Consider the following 22989-nt stretch of genomic DNA (forward strand, 5'->3'; position numbering starts at 1 on the left):
CCAGCTTGCAATCAAGACGGGGGTTAGACAGGCTGCCTGTTATCCCCATTCCTGTTTCTCATAGTCATTGACTTGGTAATGAAAACTGCAACTGAAGGAAGGAATGGAATCCAGTTGACATTATGGACACAACTAGAAGACCTGGATTTCGCAGATGACTTGGCACTACTTTCACACAATCACCATCAGATACAAGAGAAGACGACCAATAACAATAAGCCAATAACACTTGAAGTGGAGTCTTTTTCCTACTTGGGGAGCATCATCAACAAAGAGGGAGGGTCAGATGCAGACATCAGCTCTAGAATAGGAAAGGCATTTGTACAACTGAATATATGGTGCTCAAAGGAGGTACAACAACAAACAAAAGTACGAATCTTCAACTCAAATGTGAAATCAGTCCTGTTCTATGGAGCCGGGACGTGGAGAACAATAAATTCTACAACTAGCTAAGTACAAACCTTCATAAACGGATGCATGAGAAGAATTCTGAAAATCCATTGGGAAGATCACCAATGAAGGCCAATGGACGAGGACAAAGCAAACACTAGAGACAAAATTGGACAAAGAAGATGGAGATGGATTGGGCATACCCTTTGTAAACCAATGTCGAATACCACCAGACAGGCTCTGACGTGTAACCCCCGGGGGAAGAGAAAGAGAGGTCGGCCTAGAAACACCTCGCAGAGGGAGTTCCAGACAGTAATAAAAAAGATGGGATGCACCTGGTCACAGATAGAAAAGAAAGCCAGCGACCGAGTTCTCTGGAGATCCTTTGTCGACAGCCTATAAGTCAAGGCATAAGAAGAAGAAGAATATTTATTTTGTTTATCCATTTGAGAACATTGTTTCTCAAACTTTTTATCCTGCGTATTTGTCTCCCCAGGTACCACAATTATGAACGATGTTATAAAATATAACAAAATACAATAGCGTAGGCCTGCAGCCCTATTCAGCTACGCACAGCTCAGCCAGGAGGCACATTTAACAATTGTATACCAACAAACTTTTTTTAGAAAAGCTTAAAGGGGACATATTAGCATATTACCACTGACAACACAGGTGGGCGTGTCCACAGATGTATGACGGATAGATAAGCAACGTTTGCTACAGTCCACTGGGTAGGCTGGTGGACTGATCTATCCAGCACACATCTAGGTGGACACGCCCACCTGAACCTGCAATGTCAGAGGCTGCACATTTTCAAAACGGCTTGTAATGGCTAATCACACTCACACCTGGTGGTATAATATATCCCCTTTAATTATTATTCTGAAATGATAAGACTAATGGGAAGGCTGCGTGTTCGGTCATAAAATGACGTTTGACATGCGAGGGTGTCATGGTTAATGAATTAGAAATGAACATGGATCATGTTCATTTCTAAGAAAATCACCACACATACCACCTGTAATCTGTTCACTGTCACTATTTTCTACAGTTCTCCACGAACTAAGTGTTTTTGAACCATTAATTATTGTTTTGTTGATTCCTCTGCGCAACACTAAAAAGCGCATCGCGTACCAGTTTGAGAACCACTGCGTTAGAACAACGTTAAAACGGCAAATATATCAAATGCTCCTGTTTGGCCACTAGAGGCCAGTAAAACATTATTTATCTTATTTCGAACAGCTACCCCAACCAGGGCATTCTTTTTTCTCTCAAGATAAGTTAAATGAGGTTGAACTTATGTAATACTGTCGATTAATGGCTTCTTTCAGTATGAGGGGAAAAGTTACAGGTAAGTAAATGTTTCCCCCTCTGCTCCTACCTCTGAGCTCATTCTACCTTCCACACCTTCAATAATAACATGGTTGCCCATCGTTTTACTGTATTTGTCTTTATTAGTGTCACAATAAGTAAAAAACAACAGTAAAACACAATTTAGTTGGATAAATACGGTGATGTATTATTAAAAATATATTTATTCTTTTCACATTTGTTTTTAGAGGCTGAAAAGCAGGAAGGGGGGGGGGGGGGGGGGTGAGGGTAAGGGAGGTTTTCATGCCCTTCTTGGTGGGGACAGGGACAGGGGGGGTAAGGGAAGTGTTCATGCCTGTCTTGGTAGATGACCGAGCTGTACAAACAGTAGAAGTGATTTACAATGAGCAAACAGATTAGAGCGAGTTATAACATAATACTGACGTCGCTGTTCAACATAAAAACTGTCACAATCAGGTGGCATAGCACCACGTTAGTCTTGATTTTACGGTATCTAAACCGGTCGTTCTTACGCAAATACCACCTCATATTACACTCAATTTGGACGGCAAAAAACAGAAATAAAATGTAATAGTAATAAAATAATACAAAAACAAGAATAGTAATGTATTTGTTATTTGGCTAAGGGCTTGTCCTTCAGGTGAGCTGTGTAAGGCACATTGTAGGTAACCATTGTTTCCTTACTCAGCTTAGCTTAAGTAATAGCAAAATCAGTGCATGTGTGTCACCGAAGTGACGTAGATAACACACTATATACATAGGCACAAGTTTCTGTGTGACTTCAAAGTTATAAATGCTACTTTAGCGTTCACTTCCTTATTAGGGTTTATTCCTAGACGCGTATCATGTTCTATATAAACTTATGTGTACAGTTTTTGTCCCACGAATAAAGTGTGGGACAATAGAAAATTAAATACAATGGCCATGTTACAAAATGATAATAATACTGATGGTTTCATCATGTCATGCATCCAAAATGGATGCGTGATCAGCCCATATGCACAGCTTAACCCCTTCTTGTTCTCACCTGGCCTGTATCTGAATGACGTCGCGTCTCATCAGATAAAAGCCATCTTCCAGCCCACACACTCCGTGAGGATGTCAACTGTCAGAGGGTATAGTGGCTCAGGTGTTCACCTCCCAGCCCCAAAAAGTGATGGGTTTGATTCCCCTCTCCATGTCAGGAGGGATAAAATCCCCTATGGACGACTAAATTGTTCAAATCTGTGTATCGGATAATCCACCATGCCATGGGGCTGACTTGATGACCGTGATCCTTTCAGTGCTTGGCCCACCCAGCGGTGATGGGTGGGCGGGTTGGTGGGCCGGGCTGCATGTGGAGGATGGAGGGTCACCTTCCTGGGCCTCAGGCCTCCAGGACCAGGATGTCTGCCACCCCGTGGACCTGGCTCATCTGCTTACAGTCCAGGGACACCACCAGCTTCTTGAGGCCCGGCTGGGTGGGCGTGAAGTGCTCCGTCACCCTCACCGTGGAGTTGGCGCTCACATCCCTGCAGGAGGAGAAGAGAGGAGAGGGGGGGGGGGGGGGGGGGGGGGGGGAGACGCAGGAGAGGGAAGGTGAGAGGTCAGGGAAGGTATCACAAAACATTGACCGGGAGGGGAAAGTTAGAGAGGAACCAGAATGTGAATGTGAATGTGTGTGTGTGTGTGTGTGTGTGTGTGCATGTATATGTGCATGTATGTATGTATGTATGTGTATGTAACGTATGTATGTATATATGTGTGTGTGTGTGTGTGTGTGTGTGTGTGTGTGTGTGTGCGATTATAAAGAATCTTCTTACCCCACCACCACCTTGTGGCCCTTCTGCAGGCCCAGGCCCTCCACCCTGAAGACAACCCCCTGAAGGGTCCGGGGCAGCGGGTTGGTGAAGCTGATCTTAGCAGACATCTCCTTACCCACCTGCGCGTCTCCCAGGGGCTGTAGACACACAAACAGTCAGTCAGACACAGGACCAGTCAGACACACAACCAGTCAGTCAGACACAGGACCAGCCAGACACACAACCAGTCAGTCAGACACAGGACCAGCCAGACACACAACCAGTCAGTCAGACACAGGAACAGTCAGACACAAACCAGTTAGTCAGTTGGACACACACCCAGTCAGGCATACTCAGAACCAGTCAGCACAACACATAACCAGTTAGTCAAACACAACACCGGACATTGATCTTTCAGTGTCTTGCTACATGTTGAAAGAATACGCACATGAAGTCATCTGAACAGCAAATCCGTGCTAACAGCTAACATCATGCTACGTCACACACCATGCTACACTCCATGCTCTTCGGAGGGGCCTACCTTGACTTCCAGATCAGGGGTGCGCAGTCGGAAGGTGGTCTGGTGGGCCAGGACCTGCTGGGTCTCAGAGACCCGGCCTGACAGGGTGAGCATCATGGCGGCCTGGTCCACCAGCTGGTCCTGGTACAGCTGGTAGGGCAGCACCCAGTCGATGGTCTTCTCTGTTGGGTACCACGCAGAGCCCTTAGTACGTTAGTCCTGTCATTTCCTGTCCGTTTAACACCACCACCATCGTCATCATCCCCACCACCACCCCCATCATCATCATCACCACCACCCCAATCCTCACCACCATCACCACCATCACTACTATCACCATTATCATCAACACCACCCCCATCATCACCATCAGCATTATCACCACCACACAACCACCACCAGTATCCCCTTCACCACCGCCATCCCCATCACCACCCCCACCATCATAACCCCCACCAACCCCACCACCATCATCCCCATCACCATCACCACCCCCACCATCATAACCCCCACCAACCCCACCACCATCATCCCCATCACCATCACCACCCCCACCATCATAACCCCCACCAACCCCACCACCATCATCCCCATCACCATCACCACCCCCACCATCATAACCCCCACCAACCCCACCACCATCATCCCCATCACCATCACCACCCCCACCATCATAACCCCCACCAACCCCACCACCATCATCCCCATCACCATCCCCACCATCATCATAACCCCCACCACCATCATCCCCATCACCATCACCACCCCCACCATCATCATAACCCCCAACAACCCCACCACCATCATCCCCATCACCAGCGCTCACCTTCATCTGCCAGCAGTTGGATGGTCAGCGTCTCCTTCTTCACGGTGCCCTTCAGCACGCCCGTGTAGTACATGACGGCCGCCTGGCTGTGCAGCACGGTGGAGCGCGGCGAGGAGCTCAGGTTCTTCACCGTGATGCTCAGGTGGGCGTCGGCCCCCATGTGGGGCCCCTCTCCGTCCATTGTCACCTCCACCTTCACGTCCTCGGCCAAGGCCGCGGAGTACGTGTCGGGCTTGCTGCCGTAGCGACTGGCCGTCTCCACGGAGATGCGCTCCTCTTCCGTATCTGGGGGAGGGAGGGAGGGAGGGAGGGAGGGAGGGAGGGAGGGAGGGGAGGGAGGGAGGGGAGAGACGGGTCAAACTTTGGTACTTCTCTAAAAAATTAAGAACTAGAGGAAATATGGAGAAGTAATAGAGGAGATTTGGAGGACAAATAGAGCTATGCCGGAGAAATAGACGAGGTATGGAGGAGAAATATTTGAGATATGGAGGAGAGGTTTTGACCCCTTACTGGAAAGAGAAGGTTAAAGGGCAAGTGAGGACTCCCCAGCACCCCAAGAGGGGCAGAAACCTTGAGAAGGAACCCAGGAGAGTGATGCCTCCTACCAGGAGCGGCCAGGGGGGCAAGAGGTCCCACATGGGCAGACTTTAAGTGGCACTAACCCAAGCAGAATCCCCTGAGCTGGCCCTGAGCTGGTGGTGAACTTGGCAGTACCTTCGCTGTGCTTGTAGAGCTTAGTGACGTCGGCCCTCTCGTCGGAGCCCACCGCCTTGGTGCTGATGCAGTGGCCCACCGCCTTCTTCTCGCTGTAGATCTGGGCGAAGGTCCCGTCCAGGTTCCTCTGCCAGTAGATCTTATCGCTGTTCACCTGGTGGGGGAGGGGGAGAACGGTGAGAAGACTGGGGGCCGTACGGCCCACACTGCTCTGTAGGCCGGAGCCTTCTACTGTGGTTACAATGTTGGGTGTTTCTCTGCAGCTCCAGCACTGAATCAGGGGGATACAGGATTAAGGTGGAGGCAGATGTTTGCTCATCACTATGTTTCTTTATTCATTTCAGGATTATTCCAGGTTTATATAATATGAAAATAAAGACTTCAACCATTACCCCCCTAATCTGAATTCCCTGTGAAGTTACTTTTAAATAATACGTTTTAGATGAAAGCCTCCCCTGCTGAACGACCAAACAGTCAATCGAACGTAAACGGATGAAAGGGGAACGCGTTGAGCGTTGCGTGTCCATTGCACTCACCTCGGCGAAGACGAAGGGCGTGTCGTACTTGAGGAAGACCTTTCCGGCGCGGATGGCGTTGATGGAGGCAGGGCCGCAGCGGAAGGTGCCCTGGCTTGTCTCCTGGGGGGTGGAGTCCACGGCCTGCCAGCCGCCGTGTCCCGGGGGCAGGTCGGGGCGCGCCATCCAGCAGTCGTTCCAAACGTGGAAGTTCCTGTGGGGTCACGTCGTACCACACGTCACGGACAGTGGTGCTGTGGTTGCGTCACGACGTAGGCAGGATGCGTGACATCCACCGTGTCACGTTGTCATGGAGGAAGAGTGACACGCATGACAAAAAAACGTGACGCGCAATAACGTGTTTTTCGTGTCATTCGAAACCAGATGTGTACTGACGATGTCTGACTGATGTGTTGATAGTTTAAAAATGTAGAAAAACGGCAAATGCATTCCACATGCGCGACGACACCCATCCTCCCCCAGGTGGATGAGTTCATTACGATCTTTCAATTGAAAACATAATGAAACCTCCACCAGGCAGAGCGGGCCTCCCCCCAGCTGGGTCAGATGACAAGCAGCCCGCCACCCTGACGTTGATCAGCCGTGCTGGGCTGTATCAGAACACGTGGCGTGACAGAGCGCCGGCTTTTTAAACCCCCCCGGGTGGGTGGGGGCTGGGCAGGGGGGGGGATCTAAATATACAGGACATTCTGAGTGCCCGGGATTCCTCGGGGTCAGTGGGAGGCACCCTCACATGACATCTCAGAGAGGGGGCCGGGATGGTGGGTTCTCTAGGAGTAGCTGTAGGCCAGGGGCCCACAAACTCTGGAAGGGGGCATGGGCGGAGTAACGTTGGCGTCTGATTATGTCATCCAATGGATGATACACATCGTGAGTCACGGCTGTTGTTTTTGTACTAAGATTGTGTTAGGTTGTTATGGGAATGTATTGAATTGAATTCTTTACAGCGAATGATATCTATAGATATCCTTCTTTACAGTCAATGTATTTTTCTTTATACGCTGTTGTATCAAGGACTCCACATGGACACATTCAAACGGATCGTACTGAAAACAGGAGTGAACCCGCTCCGATGTTGAATAACACTTGTTCCCCAAGCGGACAACTCTTGCAGCAGACCTCTTGCTCTGGTTGTTGGCCGGTGGCGACGCCCAGAGCATTTGCCGTGCCCAAGAGAGACACTCACCACAAGAGAGACCGTAAGAGAGGCTCTTACCACAAGAGAGACGGTAATAGAGGCTCTTACCACAAGACAGACGGTAAGAGAGGCTCTTACCACAAGAGAGACGGTAAGAGAGGCTCTTGCCACACAGAGAGACGGTAAGAGAGGCTCTTACCACACAGAGAGACGTAAGAGAGGTTCTTACTACAAGAGAGACGGTAATAGAGTCTCTTACCACACAGAGAGACGGTAAGAGAGGCTCTTACCACAAGAGAGACGGTAATAGAGTCTCTTACCACAAGAGAGACGGTAAGAGAGGCTCTTGCCACACAGAGAGACGGTAAGAGAGGCTCTTACCACACAGAGAGACGTAAGAGAGGCTCTTACCACAAGAGAGACGGTAATAGAGTCTCTTACCACACAGAGAGACGGTAAGAGAGGCTCTTACCACAAGAGAGACAGTAATAGAGTCTCTTACCACAAGACAGACGGTAAGAGAGGCTATTACCACAAGAGAGACGGTAAGAGAGGCTCTTGCCACACAGAGAGACGGTAAGAGAGGCTCTTACCACAAGAGAGACGGTAAGAGAGGCTCTTACCACACAGAGAGACGTAAGAGAGGCTCTTACCACAAGAGAGACGGTAATAGAGTCTCTTACCACACAGAGAGACGGTAAGAGAGGCTCTTACCAAACAGAGAGACGGTAAGAGAGGCTCTTACCACAAGAGAGACGGTAAGAGAGTCTCTTACCACACAGAGAGACAGTAAGAGAGGCTCTTACCACAAGAGAGACGGTAAGAGAGGCTCTTACCACACAGAGTCTTTGTTGAGGAAGCCGATGGGCTCCATGTCCTCGTCCAGGTAGACATCGGTGGTAAGGGACACGTCGGTGTCGTGGGCCGACTGGAAGTTGGTCACGCTGCGGGCCGGGATCCCCAGGCACCGGAGCACTGTGGGGGGAGAGAGAGAGATGAAGGCATAGGTTCTCAAATGGGTCTGGGTTCTGGGTTTGCACCCAAATGTCTGCAGTCATTGGACCGCAAGTCTGCAAGCCCCCTCTGTTTAGTGACATGCATCCAAAACTTCACTTCGGCCAAAACGTGCAAAATGAGAAATGTTAGACCTTCACTCGATTCCTGGCTTCCTGGTACAGCAGGGCATTAACAGCGCCTGGTGTTATGGGGTTCAATTCCTACTGGGGCGGCATTCCATGCTAAAAAATGTATGCACTCTAGTGGGGGAACCAGCGACCCCTTGATTGGAATACTTAAGGTCTCTTATCACGAAGCCAACGGACCACAGCCATCGTGATCGGCAGTGACAGCGTGATCAAGGCTTATTCGAAGTGAGGAAGAACCCTGTCACACTTTCTGTTACACACACACACACACGCGCACATGTTACCAACGCCACCTTCGACAAGGCTTGCATGGAACTTGCATCGCCCTCGGCTCAGTGAAAGCCGGCCACACGACGGCTTGCGTCAGTCGATCGGTCCCTAGCAGTGATGCCAGGAATGCAGAGGAGTGGTATTTTGATAAGAGCTTTGGCTAACTTCTATCAGGGGCCACTGTGCTATATGCCAAGTTCAGCTAGCTAGCCGGCCTGAGATTGGCCAGTAAGAGTTCAGGAACTCTCAGGCTAGCATTGGCTTTATAATCTAAAGTTCTACATCTATGCTAGTGACTTGTATGAAATACCCTGGGTTGTAATGCTGGTGCAGCGTGCATGCAATTTTGGCCCTGGGATTTCTCAGGTTTCAGTCCTAGGGAACGCTCTGTTTCAGTCCTAGGAAACCCATACCCCCCCCCCCCCACACACACACACACCCCTACACACACCGACCCACACCCACACCCACGCACACACAGTCATGTAGTGGGACAGACGACACACACACCTGTGGTGGTGACCCCAGAGAAGACCCAGCACTGTCCGTAGGCCACGGGCGTCCCGTCGGCCTCGTGGTACTGCTTCAGGATGTCCACGCTGCTGCTCCACGCCGCGGGACTCGTCCCGTCGCTGTAGTCCCCGCTCCAGTTCCCGATCAGAACGCCGTAGTCGTCCTGCGCATTGATCTGGGGGAGGGGGAGGAGACAGGGAGTGAGGTCACAAAACCAAGTGATGTCACTAAAGGATGGATGGATGCGGATGGAGGGTGATGAGAGCGTTTGATTGGTTCGCTGTCTGTGTGCGATGCACAAAAAGGAATGTGAGGAAGTGTATGTGGAAGAGTAGCAGCCTCACCATGGCGGAGATGACCCGCACCACGTTGATTGGGTCCCAGCGGCCAGCGGGGGCGATCTCACTCTTCTCCAGCAAGAACAGACACGCCTCCAGAATACCCTCCTGGAACTACACAGAACAACACACAGGAACAGCTTAATAACTAGCTCTAGTAGAACACACAGAGAAACAGCTTAGTAACTAACTCTAGTACTAACTAACTCTAAGCCGTTCCTCTGTGTGTTCCACTAGACTCTAGTGGAACACACAGCTTAATAACCTTAATAACAGCTTAATAACCTTTTAACAGGAAAAAATGACTGCACCTCAGAAAAATCCTCTCCAGGGAATTCCTTATGATATGAATTCACTCTTCCTGTTAATAAGACTCATTACAACAACTCTTTAGTTGAGTAGGCAGAGAGTCCACATCCAAGCCAAAAGAGCGGACGTGCACGGGCGACCAAAGCACTTCTTGGACGGCGGTCGCACCTGTCCAAAGTTCCAGGTCCGGGCGCCGATCTGTTTCTCGGTTCCATAGTAGATCCTCCCGGTGTCGTTGAGAACATACTCGTTCCTCTCGTCATCGTCGTCCAGGAACACTGAGTCATCTGCACAGATCCACAAACAAATATACATTATGGAATTGAACCTGAAGATCAATGTTTCATCTTGGCTGGCTGACAGACACGTGAGCAAAAGTGAGGCCCTTATTAACAAACTAGCAAAAATAATAATTCACCATTAATAACAAAACAAATCATTACCAAATCTTTTCATAAGCATTCTTCATCTTTATCGATCCATAATTCTGTCCCATCTTTATGTATCCAAACATCTTTCATCTAATTATACCTTTAAGGCCCCTAACGGCCCCATACGGCCCCTAATTAAAGTGACAGTGAGTTCATGACCCTGGCCGCTGCAATTCAATAGAACAGGAATGTGGATTTCCTTCTCACAGAAGAAGTGAAAGTGGCCCCCGGGGCCAGGAAGCGCTGGAGAAACACAATGACAGCATGGTGCTATAAGAGGTGGCCCCAAACTTTACTAGAGAGACAGGAAATGATGCGTACTCTGGGTGGTCAGCCCCACCCATGTTGGACTTGTGTCACTGGATTTGAACCGCAAGTTTTATTAAAAAAAAGAGTTTTCCGACTCACTAAAGTGGCGACAACTCTTTGGCTCCTACTTCTTGACTTCTTCACACACACACACACACACACACACACACACACACACACACACACACACACACACACACACAGCCTCTTTGCTCTCCTCCACCTCCCTTCACAAAGCACTGTAGCTGTTTTAATGTTGGGGGCCATCCCCCAGATGGCCCCCAAGGAGTCTAAGTCTCTCTCTCTCTCTCTCTCTCTCTCTCTCTCTCTCTCTCTCTCTCTCTCTCTCTCTCTCTCTCTCTCTCTCTCTCTCTCTCTCTCTCTCTCTCTCTCTCTCTCTCTCTCTCTCTCTCTCTCTCTCTCTCTAACTCTCTCTCTCTCTCTCTCTCAAACTCTCTCTCTGTTCTTTTGCAAAATTATTTCAGACATATTTGATTTACACATAGAAAAAATAACGCTTTTGCCTCCTCAGTTTTTAGGAAGCAAACCTAATGTCGTGCTCATAGTTTTGGAGAAGATAAAAACAGAAAAAGTGTCTTTCGTTATGTGCTGCTGTTGGCTTCAGCCCAATATGCATGCTCTCTCTCTGCGTTTTGTTTGCACAAGGCTGTGATTACCAGTGAGAGGCAGCCAAGGGAATTTGGCAGAAAGGGGGGAGAGGAGAGGAGGAGAGGAGAAAAGTGGGGAGACGAGGAGGAAGGAGGGTGAGTGTAAGAGGGAGGGTAGCCGAGGAAGAGGAGCAAAACAACAAAGGGAAAGTTGGATTAAAGTACAGCACTGCAGGGTTGAAGGTGTGTGTGTGTGTGTGTGTGTGTGTGTGTGTGTGTGTGTGTGTGTGTGTGTGTGTGTGTGTGTGTGTGTGTGTGTGTGTGTGTGTGTGTGTGTGTGTGTGTGCTGGGGGTTTCACAGAAGAGTGAGCGAGGGCAAAAAGAAGAAAAGGAAAGCTAAGGCGCGTTCGAGATGAACAGGACAGAGGAGAAAGAGACGCTAGGGAGAGAGGAGCAGGAGGAGGAGACACAGGGAGCTGTGGAGCGAGAGAGAGGGGAGGAAGGGAGGCTGGGGGAGAGTGAGGGAGAGGGGAGAGAGGAGCAGGAGGAGGAGACACAGGGAGCTGTGGAGCGAGAGAGAGGGGAGGAAGAGAGGCTGGGGGAGAGTGAGGGAGAGGGGAGAGAGGAGCAGGAGGAGGAGACACAGGGAGCTGTGGAGCGAGAGAGAGGGGAGGAAGGGAGGCTGGGGGAGAGTGAGGGAGAGGGGAGAGAGGAGCAGGAGGAGGAGACACAGGGAGCTGTGGAGCGAGAGAGAGGGGAGGAAGGGAGGCTGGGGGAGAGTGAGGGAGAGGGGAGAGAGGAGCAGGAGGAGGAGACACAGGGAGCTGTGGAGCGAGAGAGAGGGGAGGAAGGGAGGCTGGGGGGAGAGTGAGGGAGAGGGGAGAGAGGAGCAGGAGGAGGAGACAGGGAGCTGTGGAGCGAGAGAGAGGGGAGGAAGGGAGGCTGGGGGGAGAGTGAGGGAGAGAGGGAGAGAGGAAGGAGCAAAATGTTGACCAAGAGCGGGGTGGAGGAGGAAGGAGGAGACGGAGGAGCTTTCGATATAGGGGTGGAGGAGGAAGGAGGTGCCATAGAGAGAGGGGCGAGGAGTAGGATATGTTCAGAGACGGCAGAGGAAGGTACAGAGAATCTGGAGTTATTTCACAGTACAGCTCTGGAATTACGTGTGTGCTTGTGGGTACGTGCTTGTGTGTATGTGGGTGTGTGCATGTGTGTTTGTGTGTGCGCTTCTGTGTATACCGCGTGTGTTTGCGCACGTGTGTGTATGTGCGTGTGCGTGTGTGTGTTTATGTGCGCGTGTGTGTGTAGGTGCATGTGTGTGTGTGCGCATGTGTATGTGCACGGGTGTGTGCATTTGAATGTGTGCGTGTGTGTATGTATGGGCGTGGGTGTGTGAGTGAAGCATGATGTAAAACAGAAGACAGACGTATGGATAAGGGAGAGACGAAGGGAAGGATGGGTGGAGGTCTCAAACAACAGAGAGGGAGTAAGTAAGAAAGCGAAGAAGAGAGAGAGAGAATTTCTAGAGCAGAGAGAGTGAAGCAGATCTAGAGAGAAAGATAAGAGAGTCACAGCTGCAAGATGGCCATGTGCAAGACCCATGATGATTCACACAATAAATGTGGAATTCTGTGTTTTTTTTACTTTTATGAGCATGAAAATAATGATTGAGTGAGGGAGGAAGGAAAGGAGAGAGAGAGAAAGCGATAGAGGGGAAAGGGAAAGAGAGATGGAGAGAGAGCAAGCAAGCGAGACAGCACATTGGGCACACAGCCAACAACAGCACATAACCCAAGACACACTCTTTGTTTTTCGGTTTCGCAAGCCTCTAACCACCGCTCTGGTTTTTCTTTGTTAACAACCTAAGCGGTTGAATTAATAATTATTTGGAAATAGTTTAAATTTTTTACTTTAAACTTTAAACGACCGCATACCAACTGACAAAAGAGCAGAGCTAATAATCAACAGCTGAAGCCCCCTCTGACTCCTATATCATCGACCAGGACAAAGTTCTAGAGTTGAAGAGGGATGAGAACGAGAGAGTAAACAACTGGAATGTTTGTTTAATCGGATCCCAAGGGTAGTGCCAAAGTAACTTTTTGAAGTAACACATGAGTGGGAAGAATTAAACTCACTTGCAACTTGTCGCTATCCATCATGTAGCCAAGAGAATCTCCCTCTGTCTGCATGTGTGTGTGTGTGTGTTTGTGTGTGTGTGATTGTTTGACCTTTTGTTTCTGGCGTCAGTACAACACATTTGTTTCCGTTCCCGTTGCATAGTTATTCATCTTGTCTGTCAGCCCCACCAACAGATAAACCAATTATAGGGAAACAAGGCGAGCCAAAACGTTCTTCAGACATAAAATAAAAGTCTGAAAACGGTTTTCGGTGAAAAAATAGGGTTAGGGTTAGAAGAATCTGGTAAAGCAGGAATTGGCCCCTTGGCCCACTCAACAATTCATGTAAGGGGACTGGATGATGCGTTACCTTCACACCAGGGGTTGAACAGCATCACCACCTTCTTGCCGGCCTCGTGGACGGTGACGTCACCGCCCTTGGCTGAGCAAGTGGTGACGGAGAGCGCGTACACGCCCACCACCGCCTTGGGGGTGGAGTTGACCGACAGCTTCACCGTGTTGCCGTTCTGCTCCACGATCTTGGCTTCCCACTGGTCGTCCTCTAGATCGTCCACCAACGGCACGATGATGTGGGTGCCCTTGGACACGATGGGCAGAGGACCTGAAAGAGAACGGGTGACTTGTTACGCATTTAGTATTGTTTTTTTTGATAGTTTGTTTATATGTATTTTTTTCATATTTTCTACATTCATTTGAAGAACTAGGAAACACATTTCCTTATTGTTGGTAGTGAAACCATTTGACTGGCATTGTGGGTAGAGAAAGGCCGTGTTTGGATTGTTGATCCCGAACCATGGATGTGAACGTCCATGGATGAAGAATAGGAGGGAGGATGACTGTGATCTTGTGTAGTTTTAGTTGCTGGTTGATTTATATGGTGTACTGTGTTTTGACGGAGTTACATTAGGATCCATTTAGAAAATATGATATGATACAATGCTGAATGCAGTGTTGTTGACAGCTGATTGTTGCCAACACATACCCGGCCAAAACAGTTACGTAGAAGAACAAAGATAAGGACTGTAATCATGTGGCAGGGAGCGGGAAATCCATAATTCCACTGGCACTGTCCTTCATAGATACAGAATTTCATAATTACTACAATTGAAAATCGAACAGCAACCCATATCCAACGGCATTGATAAACAAGACTCTTCTCTGAGCCGATTTGCTAGATAAACTGCTGAGCTGCGGACCACAGACACATTGAAAGCATTGAGCTGGAAGAACCTTTATCTATTCTGACATACCAGTAAACAGCCTTTGGCCAGATGTGGAGCAGGGGGTTGCATGTGAGTAAATGCAGATGTTGTTTGGTTTGGAGAGGTGAAGAGATAGAAATGTCCGTCAGCATACCTCAGCAGGGAGGAGGTTCGTACTCAGCTCCCCAAAAAATAAGAAGTAAAGGGATCCGGATATTTTCGTGCAGAAGTATTTATTTGGGCTGCAGCATCCTGCAGTGGTGCTGGCGGCCGATTGTCGTCAAGGTTACGGGGTTAGAGAGAGACAGCATTGTTCGGTTGAGATCTCCCCCTCCCTTCCTCTCTCACCACTCAATACTTGGAATAGAAAAAAAAGTCTCCTTTCCCAAAGACTTGGGAAACTATCATCGACTGTTCTTGGGTCCATGGGTCCTTGTCATCAATGATTGAATTGCAAAACGTACATTGGGATTCGAAGCCAGAACCTTTCGGGCTTGGAGTCAAACACCCTAACCACTAACACATAGCTTCCCTCACCGTAAATCCTTCCTATTGGCTGGAATAACAATAGCAATAACAACTAACAATAACATATGTACGACACTCGGTTTTGCAAGCGATTTCCGCACACACTTAAACAGACATTTATATTTCCCTCTTTGGAATGTTTTGGCTTGCTGATTGTTTTCATTTTTTTCCCGCTTCCTCCCATTCCCTTCCTGGATTGGGACCTTCCCAACAAACTCTCGTGTGTGTGGGTGTGTCTCCAGCATGGAATGCTCTCCCATGGATGTAGTGTCATTGTGAGGCCAGTGAAGCCACAAGAAGAGGCGGAGGTGGTAGAGGAAGAGGGGTGGGTGAAGGCGGTGGAGGAGGGGGAGGAGGAGCAGGTGACGGAGGTGGAGGAGGAGAAGGAGGATGAAAAGGAGCAGGTGAAGGAGGTCAAGGAGCAGCAGGGGAAGGAGGAGCAGGAGGAGACGGTGGAAGAGGGGGAGGAGGAAGATCAGGCGCAGGGGCAGGAGGGGATAGTAGGAGAGGAGGTAAGGTCTGCTGTCAAATGATTTGTATTAACACTGGGTTGAGTTGAGGGTCGTTGAAATGTGAGTGCGGTTCGGTTGAATGTGTGTGTGTGTGTGTGTGTGTGTGTGTGTGTGTGTGTGTGTGTGTGAGATTACGATCCAATAAATAAAATGCTTTCCTGTTTAGTTTCACTGTGCCTTCATAGTCGCCTTTAATTCCTTATCAAAACACTTCAGAGTGTCAGAAATTGCGCGTGAGTCACCTCCTTATTATATCCTAAACACTCCCATAAACACGCCTCGGCCTCTTTATCTGTCTCTCTTACACACGTAACCGTCTCAATGCAATATGATCTGGCACAGCACACCCCGAGTGTAGCTTGGGGTTGGGCTTGGGTGACAGCCATATTTATCACTTGTAACTCGTTGCATTTTGGTGTTTTTAGTACATTGCGTGTTATATCTTATTGGTATTTTCATTTAGCAGGCGGCCTGGTGTTTTATGAGACACAGGTCATCAAGGATGAGACAGGGCTGAGTGAGGCTTCCTGCCCATTAATGTCTCTGTCATTACAGGGAGGCATTGTGGATCGAAATCCAGAGCCAGTCAGAACAAAAATTACGTGAATGCAGAGAAAACAAACAAACGCGGACCTCGCCATCTTCTGCGGCATTTCCTGCACCTCAGATATTTTGCAAGTTGCAAAATATCGGCGCAGACGATGAAATCTCAGCAGATGACGGCATTGGGAACATTGCGTGTGATGATTCAGAAAAGGCGTGATATGTTTTGATCGTATTTCCCCGTCTCCACGGTGACCCCACTGGTCTAAACCAACGGAAGCTTCAGTGACAAACACGTTTGTCCACAAAGGACTTCTTGGGTGTTGCCCGGTCTAAATCGATTAGATCCTACCTGTCTTGAGGTCCAGGTGCATGCTGTCCGTGTCCCGGTTGTAGGGCCGGCTCAGCTCCAGCTGGATCTGGAAGGCCTGGCCTCGCCGCAGGACCAGCTCGTCCCCGTGGAAGGCGTCGGTGTGGTGCTCCGTGCGGTTCTGACCCGACTGAGAGCTCAGCAGGTCCACCGCCCGCACACACAGCTTCACCTCTGGTGGAGCCAGGGGAGGGGGGAGAGGGAGAGAGAGGAGGGAGGGGGGTTGTTATTACAACCTATCACAACCTGAAGGTCCTTTGAATGAATGTGATTAAATGACAATATTTATCATAATCATACTTTTACTAGTTATTCAAGGAAAGTTTATTCATTCAGTTAAAGTACTTTCATAGTGCTATAAAGATAAGATAAGATATACTTTATTCATCTCAGCAGAGAAATTTAGGAATATATACAAAGGAATATCAAATATCAATATCATATCTATACAAAGGAAGAAATCATGTGTAAAAAATGATTAAAAGATAACAAAAATGAAATGGTAATGACATGAAAAAAAGCAGAAGCATGACATTTCTGCTGCATAAACACCCAAATGCTCTCTTAAATAAGTGATATTATGGTTATTTTTATAAATATAAGTCTCGTAATGATTATAAATGGCTGGCTCCATTTTTGGCCAATAAAGTTGATAGAGAATTATATAACAAAGAAGGATTCATCATGAACGGCTCGGCTATCTCACCCTCCATCTCGTTTCCATTGGTCAGGGGAAGGAACTTGGGCGGGTCCTTGTCGGCAGCGGGCGTAATGGGGACCACCTCGACCTTATCGGTGACATCATAAGAGTTGCTGGCTTGGGGCTGGCAGCAGCATGGGCACATCTTCCGGAACCAGCTGCGACATCCCCCCTCTTCCACCTCTTCCTTCTTGCTGCCGTCATTGGGATTGATTGACACCTGCACCCGGGTGGGCGGAGCCGCACCGGCGTACCGGCCCACTCCAGACACGCCCCTCACCGACGGACGTTCGTTGGGCATTCTGGGAAAAAGGAGGAAGAGGAGATGGTTAAGGAGATCAAGAGGCTGCGATAAATGGAATCACAGGAGGAGAGAAGAGGAAAGGAAAGGAAAGGAGTTGAAGAGGAGAATATAAGGGAGTGGAGGAGAGGAGAGGAGAGGAGAGGAGGAGACGTGAACAGCAGTGGAGCGGTCAGGAGACGAGAAGTCAGGAGGGACAAAGAGGAGAGAGGAAAAGGGGAGGAGAGTGAAGGATATGTCTCGGCTGATGGTTCTCATGAGCTTTAAGTGCGTACACGACACGGTTCAAACACAGTGTGTCACATGTCAACCCAACCCCCACTGCACCAAACATGCATTACATGACTCATGCATGTATTTATTTATTTAACAGTAACTATCCAACTTTTGATTGCGTCTCTCCACTTTTGTTTTCCAACGCCAACAACCTTTCTTATTTTCGTTTTACAATTTCCGACAATTACTGCATTCCTGCCTCTCTCTCAACTTTTCCAAAACTCTGGGCATTTCTCAGCTATATTTTTCCAAAGCAAAGCCAACGCACTTTGTGTGATATACTAACAGCTGCAAACAATCTACCCACCCCAGCTGTTACAGAGAGAAAAAGAGAGGGACCGACAGAGAGGAAGAGGGAGAGAGGGGGGGGGAGAAATGAGAGAGGGGAGAGTGCACATGGAGATTTGCATGCAGGCAAGAATTTATGTGCAGAGATGCATGACTACCTGTGTGTATGTGTGTATGTGTGTGTGTGTGTGTGTGTGTGTATGTTTTACTGTGTGTGTGTGTGTGTGTGTGTGTGTGTGTGTGTGTGTGTGTGTGTGTGTGTGTGTCCCTCCACACCTCAAACACTCTGCGGATCAACCAAACATGACTAGGCTAGTATGTATTTTCCTCAAATCAAGTGGAAGAAGGATCGCAGATGACGAAATGAAGCAAAGGAACCAACGAACGGCGCCCTTTCACTCGTCCGTATAACTCCCACCATGGGACTCAGGGTCAAAGGTCAAATGCCCAACGCTGTTTACAAGCAGAAAAAGTTCCCCTCTCTCGCCTCCCCCTCCCACCCTCTGTCTCTTCTCTCTCCTCTCCGTACAGATAAAAAAACCCTGCTAGTGGAGTATGTACACAGATGCATCTCATAAACAGCCTCAAGATACACACACTGCCTCTCCACACACACACACACACACACGCACACACACACACACACACACCACCCCAGGGACCTCATTTTGTTTTGTTGGTTTCTAGTAAAACACAACTTAATCTGATACTCTAATTACCCACAGCCAGTCAATAAAATAGAACCAGAGGCTACGTAAAAACACACACTCACGTACGTGTGTGTGTATGTGTGTGTGTGTGTGTGTGCGAGCGTGTGAAACACATGCACATACAGAAGGATCTGTAACACGCGCAGATGCCGCTCATCGCTCTGGTGGGTTCCTCAAAAGACAAGAGGGTGGGTTGTCACGGGCTGGCCACTGCCATGGGCAGGTGTGTTGGATGCCCAAGCCTGGGATTAGAACAGCATGGATGCCTTGCTCAGCAGCACCATTACCTAGTACCACCCACCACTGCCACCTCCCAGTACGGCCTGGGAGGTTATGATGGTTGAGAGGTTGAAAGGGCAAGGGATCTACATTCTGCTGTAGCATGTGTGTGTGTGTGTGTGTGTGTGTGTGTTTGCCACACATGCAGAAACACACACACACACACACACACACACACACACACACACATGAAGAGACAGAAAATCCAGCACAGACACACAGGCATAGACTCAAACAAATGCATAAAGACACACATCCACACAAAAACACACACTATGCAGCGGCACATACACACTATGCAGAGGCTGACGCAGATACACTATGCTTGGACACGTGGACACACACACACACACACACACACACACATTTCTCGAAGGGTTAAGATAATTGCGTTCCCCTCTCTATAATAACGAATATCTTGTTTTATTTAATGAACTCATCTATTTCATGCAATGAGTAAGAGTGGTTAGAAACAGCTCTGATACACTCTGATGAAGATGATTGGAGGAGAGAGATTTGGATCATGGATGTGAACATTTACGACATTGATTGGATAGAGGAGAGAGCGATCAAATGGAGTGATCTGACCTGATCACAAAACAGGCCAGATGGCAGCCGATATGGTGTGTGTGTATGTGTATGTGTGTGTCAAAAGAAATTACTTCATACCGTTAGGAAAAGGCAAATATAGACAAAGAGAGAAATAGAGAAATAAAGGGAGAGATAAAGAGAGATATGACGAAAGAAAGACAGAGATAGAGAGAAAGACGGATATAGAGAGAAAGAAAGATAGAGAGAAAGACAGAGATGTAGAGAGAAAGACAGAGATAGAGAGAAAGACAGATAGAGAGAAAGACAATTTTAGAGAGAAAGACAGATGTAGAGAGAAAGACAGATAAGGAGAGAAAAAACAACGACCCAGAGATATAGAGTGAAGACAGAGGTGAAAAGAGAGGAATCTCGCAGAATCAATTCAATGAAACGGCTGGTCAGATAAGATCGCCCTCCTACATTACGACATCTCTCAAATATTTGGCCAAACTCTAGATCTGTTGAATGCGTCACGCCCCGCACACCAATTATTTTTAAATAAATAAACACCTTCTTAATAACAGGGAATTATTCCAAGAAAAACAAAAATGAAAAGACGCCGAATAACGTCTCAACGTCGCGAAAACTAAACCTCTACATCGCTCCCCGTCCTTTGAGGCGTCAATAAACCTGGCTTTGATGGATCACTATGGCAACAGTTCAGAACGGACCAGACAGACGGCAAGAGGCCTACAAGACATAGCATGTAACAGACTAAAAGACCAGTGAAAAAATCGAATTCATTCCTGATACACTTGCGCCTCCGTTTCTCGCAATGTGCTCACAACATGTTTTCATTATAAGCGAACTAGAGCGCATTGTTCCGCTCTAACTTCGTGTTGGCATGGCGACAGCAGGGACGGAATGTCTGCTGAGACGACGTGATATGAATGTTACCCGTAGGCACCTTAACGGGCCTTGGTGGCTCCTAAACTCACTATTGGAAATATGATGATTAAAGTAATTAGAATTAACATTTATTATGAGAAGATTAAGCGTCAAGAATTATAGGCCTACTTTATAACACATATATAAATAATTGGCCCTTAATCGGATCAGATAAGTAAAAAATATATAGGCCTATATAATAATATTCCATATTAAGGGTATTATTATTAATTATTAATAAGATACTGCTACAATATAACGGTTTTAATTTAAAGGACTATGATTTTATTCGTGCATTCTAAGTTCAAATTTATGAGCAACCTATACACTTTAGAATAACTTTCTGTGATTGCATGTCAAGTAGCAGCGGGCGAGGATCAAATATGTTCTAAAAAAAAGTTTACGAGTGTCTGGAACGCGTGCAAACATTCTCAAACCAGAGCGCGTTTTATGGACAACAATTCCAACACTAAAGATGAGATGACAGCGTTATGAAAAACAAAGTAGACCAACACTTAATGAGCCCGTTGTTGTTCTCCAAGTCAAGTTTCACGTTCCTAATGAGATTTGGCCATGTCGTTAATATCAAGTTAAGACTCGGTCAGCACAAACTCGCTTCAAAGTTCTGCAAACTCTCAACAAACTATGCACACAAAGGCTGAGGCTATTAAGAAAACGTTATACATTGGTTTTGGATAAATGTTTTTCGTTATGAATAAAGAATAAAACCTTACTTATAGAGTATGTTCTTGAGTAGGTTTCTTGTTGCTCGGCGGACCGGTGACAGCGACTGGAATAACGGGAGGTGTTCAAATGCACGCTTGCTGTTCAGATCGTATATATACTCGTACCAACCCTGGAATGTACGCGATCCTTTTTTAAAAGCGACACACCCCTGTCTCTCTCTTTCCCCCCTCGCCCAACCAACCCCGGTGGCCGTGGTTACTCACGCCTTTTATTGATATCCTCCAGTGCGAACTCAAGGTTTGGGTGCGGCATGCATACGTCTGTGTACACCCGGGAATGACTAAATAACTACATTGTATGGGGCAGCAGCAACACCGACGCAAAACAAGAGAAAGAGAGAGAGGAGTGAGAGAGTGAGAGAGTGACATATCACAATGTTTCAGCTCCGTTTTCCATGACGGGAAGGCAGTGGAAACAGATGGAGTCAGGACGACAGTTACCTTTCATCACTAGAGCGGTATACTCGACAACAGTGGGCCCCCATGCGCACCTTGAGGGCAAAGTCTGCCTTTCTTGTGCTGTGCCCTACAATTGACTTGTAGAGACGAATGCAAAAGCACAACTAGGCTGATAAATAAAGGCCTCTTTTTGGTTAGTTTGCCAATCAAGGGCAATAAGTATGCTATTGAAAATAGTCTACAAAAAAAGTTAAATGTGAAAGTTATTCAAATTTGTCCTTTTCAACTCATGTGAACCTTCACTTCTCTTAATGTGATGGGGATATGGGACTTTTTTAGTTGGTCACAAGGCTGAAATATTTTTTTTCTGAAGATATTGGTTTTAAAGTCGTTTTCTTAAGTAAGTGAGGGGACAGAATAATATTCTGAATCACAATATGGTAATCCTTTTCATGATTGTTTCCTCATTCGTAATAATTTTCTTAAATTGCGAACATCCTCTAATCATCTAGGTCGCAAGTCACTCAAACAGCTTCACAACAGCTATGATGAAATGAGTGATTAGGTCATCTGCTGGCAACAATGGGCCGTACCTCTAAGTGAATTTACAGAGAATTCTAGATGTCACCACATCCATCCAGTGGAAACTGATTCTTACCCTCTCATCTGCCTACAATATCAATCTCACAGGGACGAGGTCAGTAGTACTCTGCTCATGGAGATGACTCATGATTCTTGCCCAACACGCACATTGGTTCCAGGGCGGAGTGGGGCCCTGTCTTTTTTCCATGCTAGGCTACTGTAGAAACATGGTGGTACATCATAGCATCTGTTGGAGAGCTCCCTATGTAGATATAAAAGTCTCAATCTAAGGTCATTTATTATTTTCATAGGATTATAGACAAATTGAAAAGTACATGACTATAATATTCCATTCCTGCCAAGTCTGTTCCACTAGATTCCTCTATATTGTACACCTTTAAAAGCACCGTTATTTTCAACAACATAACCACTTTTATCCAAAGTGATTTACAGTGAATTCAGATACACGTCACCAAAGAGCAGGTAGGGGTTAGAGAGTAGAAAGACAGGTCCTGTAGGAGGGTTAGACAGACACAGGTCATTAATGAGTAGGGCCGGATAAGACAGTGAATACAGAGACTGGTCATTAAGGAGCAGGTAGGGGTCAGACAGGGTATACAGAGACAGGTCGTTAAGGAGCAGGTAGGGGTTAGACTGTACAGAGACAGGTCATTAAGGAGCAGGTAGGGGTGAGGGCATCTTGCTGAAGGGCGCCTACAGACTGCGGATATTGGGGCATCAAACCCTGAACCTTCCATCTGGGAAACAAAGACCCTTAC

At 47.6% G+C, this 22989-nt stretch overlaps 1 protein-coding gene across 2 annotated transcripts; it reads right to left on the minus strand.

Annotated features, from left to right (window-relative positions):
- Nucleotides 1-1848: 1848 nt before the first annotated feature.
- tgm1l1 (transglutaminase 1 like 1) lies at nucleotides 1849-21483 on the minus strand. 2 transcript variants are annotated; one of them, XM_079750401.1, is made up of 14 exons: nucleotides 21434-21483; nucleotides 17157-17452; nucleotides 16433-16624; nucleotides 13645-13896; nucleotides 9981-10099; nucleotides 9510-9617; nucleotides 9163-9340; nucleotides 8074-8212; nucleotides 6100-6292; nucleotides 5564-5717; nucleotides 4850-5134; nucleotides 4045-4205; nucleotides 3525-3661; nucleotides 1849-3233 (listed from the first exon to the last, which is right to left on the minus strand). In XM_079750401.1, exons 2-14 carry the CDS (start codon nucleotides 17449-17451, stop codon nucleotides 3089-3091), a joined length of 2358 nt encoding a protein of 785 aa, XP_079606527.1. In that variant the 5' UTR covers nucleotide 17452; nucleotides 21434-21483; the 3' UTR covers nucleotides 1849-3088. The 2 variants fall into 2 exon arrangements, with proteins under 2 accessions (XP_079606527.1, XP_079606526.1); XM_079750400.1 differs by lacking the exon at nucleotides 21434-21483 and adding an exon at nucleotides 21218-21325.
- Nucleotides 21484-22989: the final 1506 nt, after the last annotated feature.

This window comes from Pollachius pollachius (genome assembly GCF_949987615.1).
Source record: "Pollachius pollachius genome assembly, chromosome: 14".
Taxonomy (NCBI): domain Eukaryota; kingdom Metazoa; phylum Chordata; class Actinopteri; order Gadiformes; family Gadidae; genus Pollachius; species Pollachius pollachius.